The sequence below is a fragment of the Balaenoptera acutorostrata genome, chromosome 2, assembly GCF_949987535.1.
Source record: "Balaenoptera acutorostrata chromosome 2, mBalAcu1.1, whole genome shotgun sequence".
Classification (NCBI taxonomy): domain Eukaryota; kingdom Metazoa; phylum Chordata; class Mammalia; order Artiodactyla; family Balaenopteridae; genus Balaenoptera; species Balaenoptera acutorostrata.
In genome coordinates this window covers 162,474,303-162,493,634 of record NC_080065.1, presented here as the reverse complement: position 1 = coordinate 162,493,634, position 19,332 = coordinate 162,474,303, and the positions used below count along the sequence as shown (strand labels likewise).

General features: G+C 39.3%; 1 protein-coding gene across 1 annotated transcript in view; it reads right to left on the bottom strand.

The window, feature by feature from the left end:
• The window catches only part of LOC130707371 (ELKS/Rab6-interacting/CAST family member 1-like), an 88,546-nt gene that overhangs the window by 33,082 nt on the left and 36,132 nt on the right, over window positions 1-19,332 (bottom strand). The window contains 2 exon segments of the mRNA XM_057541603.1: window positions 3,718-3,879; window positions 9,101-9,175. Of these exon segments, the coding sequence (XP_057397586.1) occupies window positions 3,718-3,879; window positions 9,101-9,175 (237 nt within the window).

Sequence of the window (19,332 nt, the reverse complement as noted above, 5' to 3'; positions counted from 1 at the left end):
ACAACATGTCATATCAACTAAATGGATAAAAGTATATAACCTAAATAAAGAACGCATAAAATCTCATTCTCTAAGAATCTACATGTGTAATCAAATTTGAATTACTCTGACAGAGTAATCCATACATCAACAGGTGCCACTCACTCCCCCAGAAATTTTTCTCATCTTAACTTAGAAAACATTTAACATCAAACATCTCCTTTACATTTCTACCGTGTTTCTAAGAATGTTTACTCTTTTATTCTAAATGTAAGCCAAATTAACAGAAATCATATCTGTTTTTACATTGTATCTACTGCCTAAGCAAGGTAGCTATGCACTCAAATATAGACTCTTGGAAGTATAAATTTCACAAGAAGTCAGTAATCTCAGTACCACTGATGAAACAAAAAATACTTTTTAAAAAGTTGAATGTATCTAAAGTATTTTGACTGAAATAATCTTAGGCATAAGGGACAAAGTTTTTGAGAACAATTTCCCATGAGAAAGTATGAAATAAATTTTACTGTAATTAAAATTACTTTTAAGGAGGACTAAAAATAAACTTATAATTTACTGTTCTGTTTCATCAGGAAGACAAGCATTTTTCTCATATGCATGAAATCTCTACTTACAAATAGAATATTCATTCATTCAACAAACATTTCTGTGTGCTCACTGTATGCAAAATACTCGCAGCTGCTAAGGACATCACTGGAAGATAGCTGTAAACAGCAGCTACTTCCATCCTGTAACACAGATACGTACCCAGGAGCTGCCACATACTGTAATGGTGTAGCATCTTTCATGACATCCCTTTACCAACATCCCACCCCTAACAAACAGAATGCACTAAAAACGCACTGGTGGTATGAATGAATAGTCAGGAGAAACGTTCAAAATGTTCTCACCTCATCAGCTAAAGAACTATGGCTTAAAGATTACTCAAATTTCCAGCTACCTCTAGACCATGTGATCAAAAATAAATATAAAATCTCAGTTTCCTCATCATCTGCATTACTAAATAATCCTCAAATAATGCTATACTGACCATAAAGACTGAGAAAAAGAAGAAAATATCCTAAATAGAAGAGTTTAGAAGCACAAATTTTCCTTAAAAGTTAGGAGCATAAGGCTTTTGCAGTCAATCCCATGTGAGAACGAACGAGTGTGTCTTCTTGGGTAACTACCTCTCTAAGCCTTGGTTTCCTAATCAGTAAGATGGAGAAAGCAAACCAGTGCCACTGTACTGCGTACAGATTAAACCAAAAAAATGTAGAGAATGTTTAGCCTGCTGTTCGACACAAAAAGAAATTAATAATACTAGCTGAGGAAAAAAAAGTTATAGATCAACTTCTCCTCTAGACAATACATGGTTACAACAAACCAAATTGGACCCTTTTAGACAAAATATCTCACTTTTCTATCTATACTATAAAGTGGTCCATAAATAGCAAACACACTAAATTAGCACAAGTGGTTTTTTTTTTTTTTCTTTTAATGCTGCATTCCAGTCTTATCCTACCGTAATTTTCAGAAGCAGTTTTTTTCCTGACACTTGTGAGACAAATGTGTGCACAGCCTAGTATACGGCAGTGGAGTGCAGAGCTTACCAGCACAGGTTCTGGAACCAAATGGCTTGTGTAAAAATCAAACTCTGCCTCTTACTAACTGTGCTTCCTGAGCACCACTGTGTTACCTCAGCTTCCTTATCCATAAATTGGGTTGAGAATATACCTACTTTAGTAGGTTATAAAATGCTTGTAATAAGTACTCAAGTGTCAGCTATTTTATTATAATCATTTTATCACAGGTTGAAATGGAATTTCAAGTTCTCTAGACAGATGATTGAGCTACTGAATAGATTTAGAGACTAAGTTTCATGCTACCTCTAACTGACCAGATAACTAAATAAGCTAATCACTTCTATACATCTGTTCCAAAGAAAGTAAAATTTGTTGCAAAATCACCTATCGGGGACTTAAAGATGATGTCTACATATGAAGGTAAAGCACTTCACTCAAGAAATCAGATTCAAATAAACCCTGGGTGATGGACCTAGAACATCTGCACATTCTTTGTACCTAAGAAGAGAAAGAGACCATTCACATAAATCAACAAGTTTCTGGTTAACAGGAAAGGAGTCGAGAAAAAACAGCTTTGAAGCACCATCCACACAGTGACAAAGCAACAATAAAAAACCAGGGACAGGGCTTCCAGAGCACATGAGGGCTCGCTGCACACAGGGTGGCACGTGGGTCAAACCGGTGAACAGGAGTCAGTTAAAGAGCAGAGCAGGCTGGTCAGTGCTAGTCCCGGGCCAAGCTGCCGACCACAGAGTGAAAGTGTGAGCACCCAGAGCCAGAGCAGCAGGGTCCCACTGTGGGATCACTGCACGCAAAGGGTAAATCTTTCGGCAAAGACCTCTGCCTGAAGACCAGCCGCTCTCTTTTTCAGCTCCTCCCCTTGAGCCTCTTTCGAATTTAGCTCCTCCTTCAGTTGCTCTACCTGCCACGACATTGTTATTCTTTTTCACTCATGTGTCAACTTAGGTCTTCTTATTATCTGCTTTTGAGCCAGAGCAGTAACTGGAAATAACAATAACTCATATAACACAATCAAATCTGTTCCCCTAATTTCCTCTTCAAAGGACCCTAGATGGGCTCACTATTTTCACAGGGTAATGGACTGAAATGTGCTAATCAGCAAATGGGAAGCAGAGATGAGATTTTATTTTGTTCTCAAGTTAGAATGATAAATCAAAACTAACAGAAAGTTGGATATGTGAATTTTTAAGTTCTAAAAGTTACATGAAATTGGCCGTAGTCATTGATAACAGAGTCTTAAAATAACAGAGGAATATTCTACTGACTTATATGCAGGTATGGGTATCACAGAAAGAAGCCAGAAACTGTATCATTAAAGGAACAGTTTTCACTTCTGAGAAATTAGGGAACTAACACAATTGGGATATAGGGGGCAGGGGGAGGGGGAGGAACACTTATTTTCTAGCTAATATTTTATAATTGAAATTATGATCTTTAAAACACCACAGACCTGATAAACTGATAACTGTAATAAACTAAGTCCTCCAATTTGCCTAAAATAGTTTATAGGATCAAAATAAATGCCTTTGGCTCTAAAGAAGGAATACTGTGACTGAGGTTATAATACAGACTGATATGTCTCAGCGATGCCTATCCTACTATACATACACCCCAAGTGCACGTGGGAAACAATAAACCTGATACACATGGGTCTTCTCCAAGGGAGAGCGCAAAGGGCTTTCCTTTAGGGAACTGTGTTTGAAGGGAAAACACGATTTTATTTAAGCCATTTCAGGAAAAAAAAGGAGAGGTGGATTCAGTCTCTTAGGCTGAATTTGACTTCTAAATTTGTTCACAAGACATAGAGAACGCGATGTTTCATAGAGTGAGAAAAACTCATCTGGATGTAATCCTACTAATCGCCTCAGAAGTACTGGTAGACATGAAATGTTAAACTGTGATAATACACACTTAGCCTCATACAAGTAATTTTCTTTGAAGTGAAATCTGAAATAACTATACAACATCAGTAATTCTGACTTTAGTTCTGGGAAAGTTCTATCTGAAAGAATTACGGTACAAGTATTCTTCCCTGAAGCCTGATAAAACAGCGTGAGGTCCATCATCACTAAAGAAGTAGGAACATGCATCAATTTTTCAAACCCCATTTAAAAATTACGGTATCACACACCATGACCTTGTTTTTCATAAATTTAGAATGGCTCCGATAGACCTCCATTTGCCTCATTTCTTCCTCTCGTTCTTCAGTACTCAAAGCCCCGTTCGATTTCAGCATCTGAATCTCCTCTTCCAAGTCTCGGAGCCCACGCTCCATAGAGGAAATTTTTGAATCCTGAGGACAAAGGAAGATTTAGACATTAAAGTATTCGCAAAAAGTCAAGAGAGGTTGCACAAGTCTGTCTTTACAGATGTGAAATTTAATAAGATAAACAAATATGTAGAAATATTGCAACTGGTGCCTTGCTTCTAAAATATATCCTTCATGGCCATATGGTGGAGAGGAGGAGGGCTGAGATCTACAGTATGATTTTTCCTCTATCCTTTCCTCCGCACCCTTTTGATTAAAATTGAGAGTATTAACGAAAGAAGTAGAAGCAATGGAAAACTAGTTAAAGTTTCTAAGTACTTTATGGTCAACAAACTTCTAGTGAAAACATCTGTAATATTAACAGTAAAACCTTTTCTAGCTATAATATTTTATCGTTTTACTTGACCCCCCTAAAAGGCTTATTTCTGCCCCCAAAGGAGTGGGGAAAAGAGTAAGAAGGTTTCAAAGATTTACACAATAATGCGTATAACCCTTATCTACAATAATAAAGATCTGATAACGTCCCACTGCAGAAAAACAAAGGGATGAATAATTACGTTAACAGTTACACTTTATCACACAGTGGTCCCGCCTTTTCCACAGTTTTACTTTCCGTGGTTCTGCTTTCTGTGGTTTCAGTTACCTGAGGTCAACTGTGGTCAGAAAATATCAAATGGAAAATTCCAGAAGAAAACAATTCAGAAGTTTTAAACTGTGCACCGCTGTTCCAATCAACATGATGAACTCTCACACCATCCCATTCTGTCCCACCGGAACGTGAACCATCCCTTTGTCCAGTGTACCCGCGCCCGTTAGGCACTCACAGCAGCCATCTCGGTTATCAGATGGACAGTCCTGGCATCACAGTGCTTGTGTTCAAGTGACCATTTTTACGTGACAGTATTTTATTTAATACCGTCCCCAAAGCACAAGAGTAGTATGCTGGCAATTCAGATTTGACAAAGAGAAGCCGTAAGGTGTTTCTTTTAAGTGAAGAGGTGGAAGTTCTCACTAAGAGAAAAAATCATATGCTGAGGTTGCTAAGATCTACAGTCAGAACGAATCTTCCAGCAGTGAAATTGGGATGAAGGAAAAAGAAATTCGTGCCAGTTTTGCTGTTGCACCTCAAACTGCAAAAGTTACGGCTACAGTGCCTGACAAGTGCTTAGTTTAGATGAAGAAGGCATTAGATTTGTGCAGTAAGATACTGAGAGAGAGAGAGAGAATGAGACCTATTCACATAACTTCCATTACAGCATGCTGTTATAACTGTTCTATTTTACTATTAATTACTGTTGCTAATCCCTTACACATTGTGCCTAATTTATAAAATTAATCATAGGTATGTATAGGAAAAAACATAGTATATATAGGTTTTGGTACCATCTGTGGTTTCAGGCATGCACTGAGGGTCGGGGAACCTATCCCCTGCAGATAAGAGGAGGCTACTTACTGCATTAGTAATCTTACTTATTCGCTATACTTCACCATGCATTTCAAATATCTCATAATGAGTTCTGAAAAGAAACGGCACTGTCCTTGTAAATCAGCATCACCACGAATATCACCTCCTAGTACAACATCCGTCTATACTCATTTTCTTGGTTTTGTCTGTCACAGTATCTAGTTTATCCCCAGATTACCTTAGATGTCATCAATTACAGAAAAACTCCTACAAAGAATAGATACTTTTACATCTATAGTTGCATATGCTTATTCACCTAAGAAGTAAAGACCTTAAAGAGCATAAATTCAGTATAGCTTTATTTTATTTGGAATTTTAGAGAAAACATTCCTTTAGGAAGAAATTTTGAGACTGACTTCCTCTTTTCACTTTACCTCAAGCCTGTCTTGACTGACTTTCCTTGTTATCTGAGAGTATGCCCATAAGAGTTAAAGGATTTATCATGAGACACTTACAGCTAGCTATTTTTAGGTTCGGGGGAGAGGCGAGGGCTGTACTCCTCTGACTTGCATTGCATTACGTTTAAAAATAACACAACGAAAATTTTCTTTTACAAATCTATTCAAATGAAACTTACATTTGGTTCAAAATTAAACATATTAAATTAACACAGAGACACTCTAAACCTAAACCAGGATTTTGATTTACTCGTTTAAAGCTATCCCGGCCCATGAAGAATAAACAAATAAACGGCTTCAAATGCACTATCTGAAAATCCCAACACAGACAGAGAGGCAGCTCTTGACCAAATCAGACACTCACTATCAAATCATGCACCATAAAATCTGCACCTAAAAGGGGACCATAACTGCAGCTCTGAAAGCCATGAGGCAGAAAAAGAACCTGCCAGGCTACTTTCTGGGATGAGGCCAGAAAATTAACGCCTGATATGTTGGACTAGTTGTAGCACCGACCAGTACTCAGGCTGGGTTTATTTGAGGACAGCCCTTTCCAAGGAGGTTTCTTACTCCTAGAACGTATAATAACTAAATAAATAAATTCTTTATCATCTTACTACTCTATACTTCCCCAGCCCTGGGTCTCCCATCATTAATCAACCAACCCCACTGAGTCCACTGAAATCCTCTTTTCCTTGTTAAATTTCCCAAATGCTCAACTTTTTTTCAAAAGTTGTCTCCCTGCTCTAAGTAAACCCAGGCTTTCCCGAAGGATATAATTTCCCCCAGCGCTCTCCATTGAAGTTCACTAATCCACCAGCATCACAGAGTGGCAGGGAGAAGTGTGGGCATCCTCCAGGTTCCTCCATGCTGCTCCCATTTAAAGCTCACACTCCTCTTCACTCTCCCTCCGCACGGCTGCCATCTAGGGGCTTCCCCGTCACTCCCGCCCGCTGAAGAAGTCTTCAGCACCCGGCTGACAATAGATCTCTCCTTCAAATGCCACTCTTGCCATAATCCCAGGATTTCAATGTCCGAATTCCTTGACATCCGTAAAGCCAACGCCCTCATCCTCCGGTCCATTTTAGCTATCCAGTTTACAAGACCACATCACCCAGGCCTCTCCTCCCAGGCCTGACACACCGTCACTCACATTAACTGCTGCTCTGGTATCTCACAGAGTCCTCCACCTCCCTAACTTCTACATTTTCTCCCAACCTGTCCATCCATTCTGAGTTCTCTTCCTTCCTATCCAGGCTACATTCCTGGACTCATCATCCCAACTACTCCTTCACCTCCACCCTCAACTCACTTGCATCCCAGTAATTCTGCCATATCTACCCAGCAAAACTCTAACCCTACAGCAGTCCAGTAATTCCTCCCTGCTCCTCCACTGCTAAAGGGAAAAGAAGAAGTTAGAGAAGGGAGAAGGAAGCAGAGGGAAGAAAGTGGGAGAAAGGAGGAGGGAGAGGAGGAGGAGAGAGAAAAGAATATTACGTCACCTTGAAGACAGCTGGGCTCTTTTATTGTCCACCATCACCTCCTTTCCCATTTCCCCCAAAGACCAGTCTAGGTCTTCATGATCCTCTCAAGCTCATGCCACACTCTCAGCATCTCAGCTATTGCATCTGCAATTTCAACATAACATCCACCTGACCCCACTGGGCCACCAGAATCTCAGTCTCTTGCTTCTTAGCAGAATGGCTGGAGGTTAACACAACTTAAAATAGATCTATTGCCAGTTAAAACCAGTACACTTCCCTGTGCCATCAAAAGGCAAGCAAAATAATTGTGAACACAGGTACACTCGTGTGTTTTTAGGTTCCAACAGGGATCAGGAAATAACATGTACAAAGAAACTTGTGGGAAATGTGAATATGTAATTACACCTTTCTAGAGGCTGTTTACAAGATTATGTTCAAGACTATGAATTGTCTTAACCATAAAGAACCCAGAATCCACTAATTTGGTATTTGTTTGGTAAACCCTTTCCCCAGTGAGAATAAAGATGTATACAACAATAAAAACAAAGTTTTAAGAGGAAATCTTCTAAATTAAGAGAACCATTCTGATAACTGTACTTGAGAAGCATCTATTTACATAAAACTATTTATATACCAAAAACTAAAGACTCTTGCCACATCAACAAATATTAAATGAAGGCACATGATGCAAAACACCGTGTCAAATTTTTTAGGGGATACAAAGAAGTTAAAAAAAGAGACAGAGAGGGCAGGAGGGGGGGAGGGAGGGGTCCCTACCTGTAAGAGTCTTCTAGCTCTTGCAAGAAGGAATATGTTGTTAATGAAAATAATAATAGCATAGCAGCTAACACTGACTGAATGTTTACTATGTGCCAGGTCCTGTTTAAAGTGTTTTACTTGTTTTAACTAATTTAAACCACAAAAGAACCCATGGGATAGGTACTATTGTTATCACCATTTATCAATAAAGAAATTAAGGTATGGAGAGGTTAGGTTACTTGTTCTATGTCATACAACTGGTTAAATAAAGCCAGGTTTTGAATCCAGGCAATTTAACACAGAAGGCAAGCGCTTAGTCACCAATCACCATAACGTTCAGCCTAAAGATTTCTAACTACTCAGTAACTTCAAGCAGAAGTTTTCAAAGTATAGTCCGTGAAAGCCTGGGGGTGCCTCCTAGCCCTTTTGAGAAGTCAAAACTATTTTCATAATAATACTATGACTTTATGTGCCTTTTCCACTGTGTTAACACGTGCACTAAAGGTATAAAGGACAGGCAAAAGCGCTCGTGCCTCTGGACAACAGCGCCAAACTGTGCTAGCCGTCAGTGTATTCTTCAGTGTCAGCACTCTCAGACAAAAAAGAAAAATAAGAAAGAACATTTTTAAAACACTGGCTCACTTAGGAATGTCCCTGGTGACTTTTCATATGCTCAGCCCTTGAGTATGTATCTCTGTACCATGCTGTGTGACGAAACAGGAAGGGGCCAGGCCCGGCTGCTGCACCTGGGTGTGACGCTGCTCCCAGGACAGCTCTGGGTGCTCTGTGAGCTGCAAGCCCAATCAGGTACTTTTTTCACGGAACCCTATTCTTAACTCGAGAGAAGAACTGACACACAAACTTGGTATTTGGCGGACATTTTCTTAAAAACAAATGAAATGAGTCATTTTAAGAGAATAAGGGGCCCTGATATCAAAAGGTTTGAGAACAGCTGACTCCAAGAAATGCTGGACAAGAGGAAACGAAACTGAAGTTCTTTTAATGTGTCATTTTCATTAAGTCTTACTATTTCTTCTCAGTCTACAAAATGAGCGAACTATTATTACATACCACTTTCTTAAACTCACACATTAAAATGTGAAATGACACATAAGATTCCTTAGGAAGTTCTCACTTACCTTCATTTCGATAACAGTTTGCAGAGCTTTAGTTTTGGCAGAATCAGGGGCATTCTCAAATCTCCGATGCATCTCCTATACAAGAGAAGCAAAAAAGAGAGTAAGTGCCCTCCTTTTCACTCTCATTTTTTCAAGAGGGGAGTGGAGAGGCAAGGGAGTAGTAGTTACATGCAAAGATGACTACCCCGGCCTTGTAAGACACTCTGATCCACTTTCTGTCTTCCTGACCTTTCCCTGCGGACCAGGGAGCACACAGACTGCATTCAGGCTAAGGGGTACAGGGGGGTCCCCGTCTCTGCACACCTGGTTATACACGGTAAGTCACAGAGACCCCAGCCACCACAAGAGGTGAAGCTCCAGCACATCCCCAGGTTGTGTGTCACTCTTCCACAGGACTCCAAGACATATTATCAGAACTCCAAACAATCCAAAAAGGGGATTAGAAATAGTCCCTTTTTAAAAGGAGAAATCAGGACTTCCCTGGTGGCGCAGTGGTTAGGAATCCGCCTGCCGATGCAGGGGACATGGGTTCGAGCCCTGGTCCGGGAAGATCCCACAGGCCGCAGAGCAACTAAGCCCGTGCGCCACAACTAGTGAACCTGCGCTCTAGAGCCCATGAGCCACAACTACTGAAGCCCGCGCGCCTAGAGCCCGTGCTCCGCAACAAGAAAGGCCACCGCAATGAGAAGCCCGCGCACTGCAACGAAGACCCAACACAGCCAAAAAGAAATAAATTTATTTAAAAAAAAAGAAAAAGGAGGAATCAAAGTAGCCACAGTCCGCACTGCACAAAACAACTGAAAGCATTTGTGTTGGCAACCTCCTTTGCATAGCATCCTCCCCCAGAGCAACAACCACCGGGCTACCTACGATGGAAATCTCTCTCCAGAGGGGCTACAATCAGATAAAAAAAGAAGGTAAGACTGCTGAACAAGTTTTCTAAACAGTCTACAGGTAGCAAACGGCAGAAAAACATGGCTATGTTTTTCAATCCAAATGTCAGTGCGTTCAGGATCAGAAAGGAAGAAAGGAGATGGCAGAATATCACAGTTAGGGTCTTCAAGGATCACCCTGAAGTTACCAGACCTCCTCAGGCTATTTTCTTGTCAGATTCTGGGAATGTCTCTGAGTCAGCCAGTACTTCCAGAGTACCCTGGTACAGCCCCTAGTGATGGCAGAGAATACAGATGGATATTTTCCATCTGAACAGTGCTGGTGAAATTCTAGCCCTGCCCTCTGCTCTGCCCATTTGACATGTATATAGATGTTTACTAGGTCACTCAAACTTATTTCATCCAAAACAAAACTCGTGATTTTCTCCTCTTTAACCTAGCCCCTCCTCTGAAGACTGATGAGTCTCGCCCATCTCCTTAAATGGCATTACCCTCCCGGTGGTTCAAGCCAAACAGCACAGTGTCTCCTTTCATTCCTCCCACATCTTCACTTCCTACCACCTTCTAGAGCAGGTCCTAATTGTTGCAGCTTCAAAAGATTTCTTGAATTTATCATTTCACTCCAGTTCCAGTCTAGTTTGAGCCTAGATTACTACAACAGCCTCGAGTTAAGTTTCCTTTCATTTCCTATGTCCATTTTAAAGAAAGCAATGGTGTACTCTAGATAAAGCATCAACAAATCACGGCAATAGTCTGTTTTCAATCCTTCAACGAGTTTCCTATTTACTTCTCACCCTCTACAAGGTCAACACAATCTGATCATAACAGATAGAAGACTAGCCCTCCTGTCATAAACTATGTTAAAATTAGACAAAAATGCATAAAGCAACTGGAAAACAAGCAGCACAGGAGTATGATCCTTGAGAGAAGAGAAACTAACAAGGTTATGGTCCGGACTTGCTATCCAATATGTGATGCAGGGAGAGGAAGACCAAACAGAAAACAGCAGTCCCGCAGAGCTCAGAAGACAGAGCAGTGGGTAAGAGTCCCAAAGACAGGAGAAATGTGCAGAGCAGAATGACACAGAGGAAGAAGCCAGCCAGAAAAGCAGCAGTGTCTGATCTGACAGGGGTCCCCTGGAGTCTTTGACCAAATACTAAGCCTGCATGTACAGGGAAAGACTCCACAGTGTCAAAGAACAACTACCAGAGAGCTATGAGTTGAGCAACTACCTGAACTCACATGGGGCTGGGAAGAATTCAAGCTCCAAAGAGCCAGAGTGGAGAGAACATCAGAGGCACTGAGCAGAGACACCAGAAAGGCCACGTCTTAGGAGTAGAGACAGTCTAGCCCTGGAGGGAAGGCTACCTAGACTAGAGCCAACAGAGTGTAAAAGCAAGTCTCGTTAAGGATCGAGTTAATCCACAATTAACCCCTGCAAGATAAAACACTTCATTAAGACAGTAAAATGCAGAACACATTAATCCAGGACAAAATCTGAACACATTAGTTCAGGCCATAATCACCTCTCACCTGCGTTAAAACAACAAACTCATCAGTTACCCCCCAGCCTCCAGTCTGTCCACACTGAATCTACTCCCTACACTGTAAACAGGTGATTAATTGGGCACACAGATATTAGGGAAATTTCCAAATGCTTTACAGTGAAACTATTACAATTTCATTTTAAACTCTAGCAAGCTTATCAGCGATATATAAGGAAAGAAATCCATTTGAATAAAAAAAAATCCTCCTCTGCTAAGGAACTAGGGTGCACTTTAAACCATTCGCAGGCATAAAGCTTTCCTGTTAAGAGCTTGTAAAACCTATCAGTCCTAACAGATCTCCATTCAAAGGCCTGCGCATTAAAGCTCATCATGAACACCTCCTGCAGTCAGTGGGCTGACCAACTCCCCTTTCCCAGAGAGCACATCGAGCCTCTGACTCCTGCACCGTTAATAAAGGGAGAGGACTCTGGGAATAAAAAAGAATGTACCATTCAGACAAGTGTAAGAAGCCGAATGGGCTAGTGCTTGCTTTATTTCGCTCTTTTTAGCCTGAAAATTTTCACTCTACACAAATTAAAGAAAGCCCAGAGATTTATACAGGTAGAATTATCTGGATCTTGTTATACTGTCAACTGTGGTACACGGTAGAAAATGTGTTCAGTTCCCCTCACTGATTTAATAAAGAATAATGACTAGAGAAAGAAAACAAACAAGTTAGGAACAAAATTTCTCCGTTGTTAGTAGTTTCTTTTTAAAAGTAAGTCAACATTTACTTACACAACTGAGAGAAAGGAGCATTTGTGACTGAAAAGTAGTACTTATGTCTGAAATTTCTTTCTTTCAAGTTTCAGGTTTTAGCCTCCAGCACCCTTGGTTCAAGGGTAGACGTCCCTTCAGCAGATTTCAATCCTCCACACAAGTTCTGGGCTTACTGGACTCCACACGGAGAAGTGAAGAAGGAACCCTCACTACTCCTCCTGTACCTCAACTCCGCCGTTGTCAGACAGCACTGCACTTTGACCCTTCACCATCTCAAGTAACAGCATGCTTCTGAGAAAACATATCTTCCTGTCAAAATGGAAATGAGGTACAAATGACACAACAACAAAAAAAAAGATGAGGAAGGATAACCTGAATCAGTAAGTTATGCGATGCAACTGTTCACACTTTCCAAAATCACTAGGAAAGGGAAAACTAACTAGGGACCTTTTTTCTTTTTTAATTCTTCCTACTCTTTGTCCAAGGTTTCTATTTTTTTTCTATATATGTTTATTTCTCTTTTCTTCCCTCTAACCTCCTCTGCTCTTACCTGACAACTGCCAAAGATACAGATGGGCATTCCTCAGACATGTTAGAGCCAAAATTCCTAGCCTAGAACCTAGTTAAAGAATAGGGCTTTTTTTTTTTTTTAAAACATCTTTATTGGAGTATAATTGCTTTACAATGGTGTGTTAGTTTCTGCTTTATAACAAAGTGAATCAGCTATACATATACATATATCCCCATATCTGACACCTTTTTTTTTTTAACATCTTTATTGGAGTATAATTGCTTTACAATGGTGTTAGTTTCTGCTTTATAACAAAGTGAATCAGTTATACATATACATATGTTCCCATATCTCTTCCCTCTTGCATCTCCCTCCCTCCCACCCTCCCTATCCCACCTCTCTAGGTGGTCACAAAGCACCGAGCTGATCTCCCTGTGCTATGCGGCTGCTTCCCACTAGCTATCTATTTTACGTTTGGTAGTGTATATATGTCCATGCCACTCTCTCACTTTGTCACAGCTTACCCTTCCCCCTCCCCATATCCTCAAGTCCATTCTCTAGTAGGTCTGTGTCTTTATTCCCGTCTTGCCCCTAGGTTCTTCATGACTTTTTTTTTTTTTCTTAGATTCCATATATATGTGTTAGCATACTGTATTTGTTTTTCTCTTTCTGACTTACTTCACTCTGTATGACAGACTCTAGGTCCATCCACCTCACTACAGATAACTCAATTTCATTTCTTTTTATGGCTGAGTAATATTCCACTGTATATATGTGCCACATCTTCTTTAGCCATTCATCTGTTGATGGACACTTAGGTTACTTCCATGTCCTGGCTATTGTAAACAGAGCTGCAATGAACATTTTGGTACATGACTCTTTTTGAATTATGGTTTCCTCAGGGTATATGCCCAGTAGTGGGATTGCTCGGTTGTATGGTAGTTCTATTTTTAGTTTTTTAAGGAACCTCCATACTGTGCTCCATAGTGGCTGTATCAATTTACATTCCCACCAACAGTGCAAGAGGGTTCCCTTTTCTCCACACCCTCTCCAGCATTTATTGTTGTAGATTTTTTGATGATGGCCATTCTGACTGGTGTGAGATGATATCTCATTGTAGTTTTGATTTGCATTTCTCTAATGATTAATGATGTTGAGCATTCTTTCATGTGTTTGTTGGCAATCTGTATATCTTCTTTGGAGAAATGTCTATTTAGGTCTTCTGCCCATTTTTGGATTGGGTGGTTTGTTTTTTTGATATTGAGCTGCATGAGCTGCTTGTAAATTCTGGAGTTTAATCCTTTGTCAGCTGCTTCATTTGCAAATATTTTCTCCCATTCTGAGGGTTGTCTTTTCATCTTGTTTATGGTTTCCTTTGCTGTGCAAAAGCTTTGAAGTTTCATTAGGTCCCATTTGTTTGTGTTTTTATTTCCATTTCTCTAGGAGGTGGGTCAAAAAGGATCTTGTTGTGATTTATGTCATAGAGTGTTCTGCCTCTGTTTTCCTCTAAGAGTTTGATAGTGTCTGGCCTTAGACTTAAGTCTTTAATCCATTTTGAGTTTATTTTTGTGTATGGTGTTAGGCAGTGTTCTAATTTCATTCTTTTACATGTACCTGTCCAGTTTTCCCAGCACCACTTATTGAAGAGGCTGTCTTTTCTCCACTGTATATTCTTGCCTCCTTTATCAAAATAAGGTGACCATATGTGCGTGGGTTTATCTCTGGGCTTTCTATCCTGTTCCATTGATCTGTATCTCTGTTTTTGTGCCAGTACCATACTGTCTTGATTACTGTAGCGTTGTAGTATTGTCTGAAGTCAGGGAGCCTGATTCCTCCAGCTCCATTTTTCGTTCTCAAGATTGCTTTGGCTATTCGGGGTCTTTTGTGTTTCCATACAAATTGTGAAATTTTTTGTTCTAGTTCTGTGAAAAATGCCAGTGGTAGTTTGACAGGGATTGCATTGAATCCGTAGATTAAGAGTAGGGCTTTTAAACCTCAAACACTGCTGCAAATCTTAACATGAGAGCAGTTGCACTAAACAAGGTTTGTTGACTAAAATATTATAGAGACCAAAATTAACATACGTGTAAATGTTTTAAAACAAATTAGTATTTTAATTTCTGTTTTTTTTTTTTTTTTTTTTTGGCCATGTCGTGCATCATGCGGATCTTAGTTCCCCGACCAGGAATCGAACCCGTGGCCCCTGCAGTGGAAGCACGGAATCCTAACGACTGGACCGCCAGGGAATTCCCAACAAATTATTTTATTCATCACAATAGGATCTACATTTCAAAAAAACAGGAGCACGTATAGAACTGAAATATTTATTCAGCCTATAGACAATGCTTGGTATGCATATGGATAGCCGATCCAAAAATTCCATAGCCAATTCAGGTATGTTCTGCCAACAGACTGAGAACCAAACTTTGGTGTATCACAGAATCACCTGTAAAGCCTGTTGAAACTCCATACGCCTGGCCCCAGGCACTAACCACGTCTTGACTGTAGTTCAGTATGTGTCCAACAGATGTCTTCACGCTTCTATCCATCAAAGGAAAGGCACTCCAGTAAACAATACAAAATCTAACAGTAAGTCACGTAACAATGTAATTTCAGTACAAACAGAAAATACAATGCTTAATTTAATTTTTGTTTTTCTTCTTTGGCTTTTATTTGGGGGAATTATTTACCTGCTATCTACAGAGTCATGTTCATAAACAAAATGGAAAACTAATCACAAATGTTCCTGGATATGAGTGCCATTTTTTTTTTATTTTTATGAGTGCCATTTTAATGTTACTGTATTTCATCAAATCTAAGATGCCACTGATTGTAAGGTAAACCACTGTTTAATGTGCTGGAAAGAAAAGAAGGAAATGCCTCCAAATAAACCATGACCCAAGCTTCTATCATTCAGAATTTTTATTTTATACTGATTGCAAGACCCTTTTTTACTTATTTAACCGTAAAGTTTAATCATATATCATTTTGAACTGTTTTATAACTTTCTCCATACCAATAACTGTTTCAATGCTGGTTCACAGCATAATATTACTGAAGACATACTGAACAACAGCTAAAGTTAACATGAGAAATAGCAACAATACTCACAACATTGACTAAAATGAGCAGCTGTTAACTGTTTGTGAGTACACAGGCAAACAAATCAAGCAGGACTGTGGCCTTGGTGACAGAGATTTTAAGATGCCATCAAGGATAAGACTTATTAACTCAATTTCATACTGTTGAGATGGGAAAAACTATGAGTCTTGGAATTGATGAAAGCCCGCTTTTTTAAAAGATGGACAATAATCCAATAATAATAAAATCTATGGATATCCCAGTGTTGCCAGCTCTCAATTCTTTCTGCCTTTCTTGACACACTAGTGATATAATGCACAATAGCCATTTCAAGTCACCACTCACCCAACCTAGAGTTGTTAAGTTCTTTATTAGACTTCCTTGTTCACTCGTAATTCTCCCTCCCCCATTTATTCTCAACACAGCCAGAGTAGATTTTAAAAGCTAAACTAGATCACTCCCTTGATTAAACACTGGTGCAGTTTTCTCTTGCACTTTGAATAAAATTGTTGCATTACCTGCAGGGATCCTGAAGGCAAGTGCTTTGTCTCCTAGAGGGCATGGATTTTTGTTTTGTTCACTGCTACTATATTTCCTTGTGCTCTGCACATGGGTTAGTGCCCAATAAATATCTGATGAATGCAATGAATGACTCTGGCCCTGGCTACCTCTTCAACCTCTCATCTCATGCCTGTTTTCCCCTTAGACAATATGCTTTTGTCCTCTAGTCTCCTTGCTGTCTCCTGAAAACTTCTCATCCGGCCTTTGAAACTGTTAACCTTCTTCATGAAATGATTTTACCCAAATGCTCAGCAAGACTGTTTCAACTTTCTTCAGATCTCCCTTAAAGGGCACCTCCTCAAAGATGCTTACCCTGTTTATCCCCTCTCCCAACATAATTAGACTCAACTAATTTATTTCCTCTCATAATTATGTTTATTGTCTCTCACCAGATTTTTAAGTTCTAGGAGGGCACAGACCATGTGTTCTGACATGGAAAATGTATACCCAGCGTGTATCCCAGGGTCACATACATTCTAGAAGCTCAATGGATGTTTGTTGAGTAATGAGCAAAGAAAGGCTGTGCCGAGTGCCTCTAGCACCTTGTCACTCTGGAAACGAAACAGTCAAGCCACATGTTACAAAGCTTTACTCCAAATTACCATTTTAGCTTCTGTTACCTGTATTTTCTAACATACACAAATTTAATTGTTTTAAGCCTCTTGCTATAGCAATAAAAGATTCTTTCCTGTCTCAAGATTGTATTAAAACCTTTTTCTTACATTCTCTTCTAGTGTTGTTATTTTTTAACAAGTAGCTCTTTATTTCATCTAGAACTTAATTTGATGTAACTATGTACTGTTTTCCAAATAGATGGCGATTATTCCCAAACATGTATCATATGCTTAAAACTATATTATTTCTGGGTTCTATTCTGTCTCATCAATCTAGCTATCTATTACTGTGCCAGTACCACAGATTTTAATATCACTGGGTTTAAAACACATATATCGGGGCTTCCCTGGTGGCGCAGTGGTTGAGAATCTGCCTGCCAATGCAGGGGACACGGGTTCGAGCCCTGGTCTGGGAAGATCCCACATGCTGCGGAGCAACTGAGCCCGTGAGCCACAATTACTGAGCCTGCGCGTCTGGAGCCTGTGCTCCGCAACAAGAGAGGCCGCGATGATGAGAGGCCCGCGCACCGCGATGAAGAGTGGCCCCTACTTGCCGCAAATGGAGAAAGCCCTCGCACAGAAACGAGGACACAACACAGCCAAAAATAAATAAATAAATAAATGAAAACTAGTAAATTGGCCACATAAGATCTTAAAAAAAAAAAAACAAAACACATATATCATGAGCTGCTTAAACAAGTGTCCCCGCACTGTTCTTCTTGCAAAGAAACTGCAACATCATTTGGGCACGTGTCAAGAATATTCCTATTGGGATTACACTAAATTCACAGAGTTGGGGGAAAGCAGCATCTTTATATTAATGTTCCCATCTACATTGTAATGAAAATTTAGCCCTATCCTTTCCATTGTCGTTACTGATATTATTTATTCCATTTTCCTTATCTAACAGCACTGCCTAACACTTCCAGAATAATGTAAATACTGATGAACAGTATCTTTGCCGCTCCCTAACTTTAATGGATGCGTCTTAGTATACGTCAGAGTAAGCGCAATTCTGGCTACTAGTTTAAAATATGTTTATAATACATATTTACTGAGTTTTATTTAAATCATGCTATAAAGGTATCATTCCATCCTTATTTTTAGTTCATTTGGTTTAGTTTTCAAAGTGTCTAACATTTTATCTAACGTCTTTGAGATAGCTATCAAACACTACGAGGTTATCTTTTCCTTTCACCTATTACAAATTATAACTGTGAATGACATATTGAGCCATTCTGGATTCCTAGAATAAACTCCTTTTGGTCAGAATATTATCCTTTTATCATAATGCTGATTTTATCTGCCAATATCTTATTTATAACTTCTATACCTAAACTCATAAGAAAAACTGGTTTGGGGTTTTAGTTTGTTTTCTAACCTTCGTTAGGTTTTAGTATCCAGTGGTCACACTGGAGAAAAAAGAATTGGAAAAGCTATCCTTCTTTCTGTAAGCTCCAGGCTTAAACTTCTTTCCCTACATTTCAACTTATTCAACCAACATTTCTTGAGTACCCACTGTGCATTTGTTAAGACACTGACAAGATAAAATTTCATATATATATATATATATATATATATATATATATATATATATATATATATATACACATCCTTGGTGCAAAAAATTAAGTGAACAATGAAGAAACACACATGGAAGTATACTATAATATTACTGGCTCATCTACATATATGTATAGAGCTGCACAAGGAAGACTTCACAGAAGAACTGCAATTTGCGCTAAGTCTTGAAGGCAAGTAGGAGACAAAGAAAGGAGAACCAGCATTCTAAACATGTGTTCATGAAGCAATCACTTCTACTTGCTCTTAAATAATTTTAATCCATAGGACTGTGTTTCCTGTAAGATGACGCTACATTACTAATGGCAACTGGAATTGTGTATTGATACAACCAACAAGGCCTATATTTCTTTCCACATTATGTTCAGAAGTGGGACTTAATATTTGTAGAGCTTGTTACTTCAAAATTAGTCTTAAATTCATGTTTTTTCCTACTACTTGTTCAAATTCACCATATTGCTGGTTGTCCTCTGCCAGAATAACACTGTGGCTTTCCATAATCCTTAACTATTCACTATTTAGTAACTCCAAAACTCAAAAATAAATGGGCACAGGTTGAAATATTCAGAACAGAAGGAGTAGAAACGTAACATTCAAAGTTCATCACGATGCTGGTAGGGTTTTCATGCTGCATGCTATCTGAGATGATTACACCTTCTCTTACAATGTTCTATGGCCAGGCTCCAGGTTACCTCATTAAAATATAAACTCTTGAAAGTAAAAT